This window comes from Peromyscus californicus, unplaced genomic scaffold (genome assembly GCF_007827085.1).
Source record: "Peromyscus californicus insignis strain IS unplaced genomic scaffold, ASM782708v3 Scaffold_9__1_contigs__length_137607984, whole genome shotgun sequence".
NCBI lineage: Eukaryota > Metazoa > Chordata > Mammalia > Rodentia > Cricetidae > Peromyscus > Peromyscus californicus.
In genome coordinates, this window is record NW_026294617.1 from 109,737,889 (window position 1) to 109,744,247 (window position 6,359).

Genomic DNA, 6,359 nt, shown 5'->3' on the forward strand with positions numbered 1-6,359 from the left:
TGCCCCCAAAGAAGACATTTCGGATGGTTTTCTACACACTGACGATTAGTGCAGTAATATACATTAAAAAGGTAGCAGTGTGTTCCGTTGAGAAAGAATTCATTTAAAATTCAGGTTTCTTTTCTGAAACTGGATAGTTCTCTTTAGTCACTTTGGAAATGTTTGTTACTAAAACATCCTTTTGGTTGGCATATAACAATGGGCTACAATGTTGTTCATTTACCCATTTGAGAGCTCCGGCATGAGCTATAAATAGACAAGATTTGTCAGAAGTACTGTGGGTAAAAATAAGACTGATTGGGGCTAGAGAGATGGCTTAGCACTTAAGGGCACTCATTGCTCTTACAGAGGACTGGGGTTTAAGTCACTGCACCCAGTTGGTGGCTCAAAACCATCCATAACTCCAGTTCCAGTGACTGCAATGACCTGTTCTCTCTGATCTCCACAGGCACCAGGCATGCACATGGTAACTAGACATATATGCAGGTGAAATATTCAGATATATAAAATAAAGTAAGTCCTTAAAATTAAAAACAAGAATGATGATGGTGGTACTAGTGTTGATGACAGGGATGGTGCTGAGGTCACAGAGACCTAAACATCGGTGATGATTAGCAGTGATGGTAGGATTGGTAGCCAGTGGTACTGATAATGATTTCCTTAGATGCTGGTAGTAATAATTGTGATAGTGGCGCTTGTGGAGGTGGTGTTTCCTTTTGGAGTGTGACAGAAACTTTTAAAGACCAGTTATGCATGATCCAAGGACCTAAGATGCCAGACACTGGCAGTCATCAAAGATCAAGGTGGAAAAGTGGTTCCAAGTTCATTGTATTAATAGTACAATCTTTCCTGGTAGAATACAAAGCAGATTGCAGGCTTTACTAAAACTATTACAAAAAAGTCAGCAATTGAGAAAGTGAGAAATTAACTAGGAGAAATTCCCAAGACTTGGAAGGAGTTTCCAGGAAAGAAAAAGATATAAAATTTGCTTCATCTGGGGGGTGTTATAAGTCCATGGCAGAAACTGGACAAAGGCTGAGGCAATCTCTACTGAGACTGGTTAATCCTCTGGACTATCATGGGTCAAGCCAACAAAGGGGCCACACACTCTTGCATCCAACTGGATGATGGTGCGCTACTCATGAACCACCCATCCAGTTAGGGATAGGCAAAGCCCGCCCCCTTCCATCTCTGATGCCAACTTTGACTGTCCGCTAGCTGTGAGTCTCTTGGCTAACATTACTACCTTCTGAACTCATAGATATCTTAAGTGCTGTTAATTGGGTGGTAGAGGGTGGTAGTGTTCTGTTCTGTTCTTTTATTTATTTTTGAGACAGGGGTCTTACTATATAGCCCTGGCTGTGGCTTTACCTTGGCAGAGTTACCTCTATCACAGCCACCAAGACAAAGCCTTGTTCTTTTCTTGTTCCCTCATATTTAGTGCTTGTCTGTAGAGCAGTCTAGAATGTTTTCCTAGGAGGAGCTTCATGTTATAAGCCCTCTTTACTTACATTTTATTTTGTCACAAAATTAGCTATGTTAAAAGGAAAAATATATAAAGGAACAATAGTGCTTAACATTGATTCTTTAAGGGTTCTAGGATGAGAGGAGGGAGGTGGTTGCTATCACTGGCCCAGAGCTCTGTCTCTCCTTTGCTCTACCTAGCTTGATTGTCTTAAACACAGCTATAGCCTTTGTATTCATCTTCTCCATACTTTGATGCATTAACCCTTAATCTTGTTTTCAATGCCAGCCTGTTCTCACTGCAACCTTTGTGAGCAACGTGCAGTTTTTATCATGGTCCCTTTGCCCTAGCTGCCTGCAGAAAGCTAGCTCTTGTCCCAGGGCAGTGATGGCCATGGGTCAGTGGCTGCCTTGGGTGGTGATGCTATCAATTGTAGTATCTAACGGTGGCAGTTATGGTGGGGGTAGATCTGTTGCCGTTGTTTTTAATCTGGCAGTGGTTGTACCCTTGGTGTGTGTCATTTTCAGAAACCAGCACAAAACTGAAAGGGTAACTTCTTCATGGGGTTTGGAAACTCCTCTCTAGGACTAGAAAATGAACTGTCAATGAAGACTATGAGGAAAGGCTTTCATTTATACCTGGGCATTGTGGCATCCAGAAATGTGCCTTGAGCCTCTTAGAGTTGCTTCCCCCTGAGTGCTACTTGTCATCTGTCCCTCTCTCCTTCTTGCTCCCTCCCATTCACCTTTTATATTAACTATGCCTAAAACACTAACTACCATTCCCCTGAAAAGCCTCTCTGATGTCTTTCCACTCTGCAAGATTTTATCCAAGCTGTTAAATATTTGCTCATCTATCTCACTAGTAAGGAAAAAATCCTTGAAGGCAGACAAAGACCTACGTCTTTTATATTTGTCTCCCCACCATCTGCTCCAGTGTTTGAAAGAAACGATTCTTGATACCTACATGGGACAGAGTGAACTTCTCTGCGAAGTGAAGAGCTTGTCAGCAAAAGATCAAGTGTTTTCATCTTTGTTATTTCCATTCTGTTCTCCTTCCAGTGTCATTTGGTGGTATAGTAGTAGTCAGGGGAAAAGAAATGCAAAAATCAAGACTATTCCCTTGGTCCACAAAACAGCACTAAACAAGTAGAGTTACTGAAATTCTGGGGATTCTTCCATTCCTGAGATTCAGTGGCTTTGTGTCACTGAGTAGAATTTGTACAGAAGAAATATTGATGTGGGGCCTATCTAGCTTCTATCACACTTCTATGAGGACTAGAATTAAGACAGAGCCTGAGCCTTGGTTTTTTTCTAGTACTCTCTTAAAAAGTCTATGGCTGTTACTATCTCATGCCCATCTCAAACATTTTCTATGCATGATGAGGTATTTACCAGAACAACCTTCCTACCACTGGCAGAATTAATAGTAACTAAACTATTTTTTATTGTGGGATTCCCCTCTCCTCCAACCATAGCAGATATGGTCACTTTGGGAGAGACAGTCGCTCTGGAAAACAGCACCTGCAAAGGCATGGTTTGGCCCAGAGAGTAACATTTGACAGTTTCCAGAAGAGTCACATGACCTGAGCTTTAGGCCAAATCAATTCCATCACACCTTTGCTTGGAGATGTTCTGAAAACAAAAACACAGTCAATTCCTGGGGTCATCACAACCTCTTTGATGTAGATTCTCACCCATTAGGGACATGGCAGTGGAACCAGACATCAAAACAACTGGTCTTTATTACTGTTTGCTTGCTCTCCCTGACACAGCCTGCTGAAAGGGAAGGGGGTGGGAATAATTTCCAGGCTGGGATCAGCTCTCCTGAGGAGCTTGTGGTTTCGTGAGTCTAAAAACAGTGCAGCCGTTTCCAATACTACTTTGTCCAGCAGTGTTCATAGGGTCCCTTGCTCCCAAAGCAGCGTCTAAAAGCCATTCCTTCCAGAGAGCCAGTTCAAGCGGCAGCCAAGAGTCAACCTTGATAAATACGATTTTAATAAGTGCTAGAAAATCAGGACATTGCAGGCTCTTGGCTTTTGTGATTTTTATCATACTGGGTTCCCTACAGAGAGCTGAAGAGGAGCCAGTAACATGTCATCCTTTCCATCACGGTCCTGCACCAAGTCAGTGTGGAAGGGACATTTTCCTCCAGGTACTACTGTATATCAAATGTATCCACTTCTTGGGGAAAAAGATGAAATTAATTTGAAACTGAAGAGAAGTCTGTGGCAACACTGGCAGAGGGTGAGGTTCAAAAGCCGGCCCAAAGGTACTCCAAATCCACCATAAGGGAAACATCTGACAGAGAAAAATGTGCCCTGGCAATTTGTTTGATTGTAATTTCAGTGAAAAATTGAAAGCATACGTCCATGGGATTAGGCTCCTCTCATCCAGCACAAGTAGATCCCCGTTAACAAATGTGGATGTGTTAGCATCCCCCTGCACTTCCACTTTCAAGTCACTTGTGATCAGTACAGCATCGGCTTCTGGTGCCTTGGCACGGAAGAAACCTCATCACGGTGGCATGGGTAGTAGAACTGGATCCCTCTGCTGAGGACTGAAATGGTGGCAAAAGTGAACACATGCCTTGCAGATCCAACGTTAATGAGAGGGATAAATAAGTCCAAAGATTTTCCCTTCCTGGGTGACATTAAGACTCTCTCAAAGGGGCAACAGAGGGACATAATTTGTCCAGTAAAGTGGAACAGTACTGGATGAAGGAAAGGCACGCTCATTTATTTTCCCTGAGAGCTGTATGTCTTTATTGCTGTCATTCACAGGAGAAGGCTACAAGGAAAATGGCCATGTCTGTGGTTTGCCAAGAGCAAATGTTCAGCAAGGAACAGCAATGCATTAGAACCCAAGGGGTGCTTTGCAGTGTGTTTGCAAAGAATACCAGACCTGTTTACAGGGCATAAATATCAGTCAACACAGTGATAATTAATGCGTTTAAAGAGCAGTATATGGAGAATACAGCTGACAATTTGGCAATGTGGGGTGGAAGAAGGAACTGTCCATTTTTATTGATTCTCTTTATCAGAACTGCTGTCTTTCCAAGCATTATGGTCCCCCCTTTGCCTCTTTGACAGTCTGTGGTCATCCACAGAAACTCAAGATATTAACCTTTCGTGACAAGGTGTTTCATAGAAAAAAAAAAAACACTTCAATGCCTGCGACAGACAAAGTGGTCTCTATTCCAATGGAGTTACTTCACTGTATGATGAAGTGAATAGCTAGAAAGCATTTGCTAGAGACCCAGCTGATAGGGAAAGGATTATGCACTTCAGAGTTCAGTTTTTTTTTAAATGTCCTCAGCCCAAGAAACTTGTTACAGGCTGTGATGAAATCCATTTTCCCCGTGTAGCTCCAACCATAAGGTTTGATATTACCCTACTATACCTATACTTACTTAATTTCCAGGTTGCAGGAGCCATGCCTGGTATGGGACATATCTTCAGTTAACTGAGTCAAATAAAATACTTTTTAAAAATAAGATCTGCTTGTACACACTTTAAGATAGGCTGTAAATTCAGAATCCAAGAGGCCTATCAATGTGAACACAAACAAGACCTGCCATCCAACTTGTCAGGTTCAAATTCTTGGAAAAGCTACTTGCCTGTGGCCTTGCAGTCCCCAGCTCAGGCTTGAGCTGCACACAGCCCGTTGTGGTGGTGTACTCAGGTAGGATTTGCTGAAGAAGGCAGAGGCAGAAGGATTCTGAGTTTGAGGCCAGCCTGGAAGACTTGCTGAGGAGAAGCTGCGGCCGGGGGAAGGCCACAAACGGTGGCAGCAGGACCATGGAGGTGGCTCTGTGTGTTGCCAGCTGTTTCTCATCATGGTGGTGGCAGTGATGCTGCTACTGGGGATGAAGGGTTTACCTCTGCTTATTCAGAGAACAATTGCCAGGACCGTCATGTTACAAGAAAGCATTGACAAAGGTCAGTTTGGAGAACTTTGGCTAGGAAAATGGTGGGGAGAAGTTGCTATGAAGATATTCTCTTCTATGGAAGAACATTCGTGGTTCAGAGAGACAGAGACTTATCAGACTGTGATGTTACACCATGAAAACATCCTAGGATTTGTAGCAGCAGATAACAAAGACAATGGCATATGGACTCGGCTGTGGCTGGTGCCGGATTACCATGAGCATGGATCCCTCTTTGATGACTTGAATAGATACACTGTTACAGTGGAAAGGATGATCACACTCACTCTGTCCACAGCAAGCGGTCTTGCCCATCTTCACATGGAGATGGTTGGTACCCAAGGAAAGTCAGCTATTGCTCGCAGAGATTTGAAATCAAAGAATAACTTGGGGAAGATGAATGGAACGTGTTGTATTGCAGACTTGGGACTGGCTGTGAGACACAATTCTACCACAGATATAATTGCTATTGCTCCAAACTACTGAGGAGGCACACAAAAAAATCTGCAGGGAACCATGACCACGCCTAACAGTGAATTTGAAGTCTCCAAAAGATGACAGGATCCCACAACGATGATTTCACATGGACTGTGATAAAGCCCTTAAGCTGATTAACATCACTGAAAGATCTGCTTTGGACTATAAACTACTCAGGACAATTTTGAGACAGCTAGCTGAAATGATCCAGCCTGACAGACTACTCGAGCAAGGACTTGAGACAAGCCCTGCACTTTCCCATTATGCAGGTACTGGACAAATGATACAGTTAACTCTCTCAGGACCTGACAATTAACCCAAAAGTTTTCTTTTCAGGATTCCCTAAAGATGCCTTCACCCCCAGACAGCAGGAAATAATTTTAAGAAAATGACACCCACATTCCCAAGGAGTTGGGTGGGTAGTTTTTGGTCATTTAATGAGTTATGGATATTGTCATTGTTTATGATGGTTGGTTACAAATTGTTAATT

At 42.9% G+C, this 6,359-nt stretch overlaps 1 protein-coding gene across 1 annotated transcript; it reads left to right on the top strand.

Annotated features, from left to right (window-relative positions):
• The first annotated feature begins 5,302 nt into the window (after positions 1-5,302).
• LOC128106689 (TGF-beta receptor type-1-like) lies at positions 5,303-5,878 on the top strand. The gene has a single exon (XM_052732230.1). It carries the CDS (start codon positions 5,303-5,305, stop codon positions 5,876-5,878), a length of 576 nt encoding a protein of 191 aa, XP_052588190.1.
• Positions 5,879-6,359: the final 481 nt, after the last annotated feature.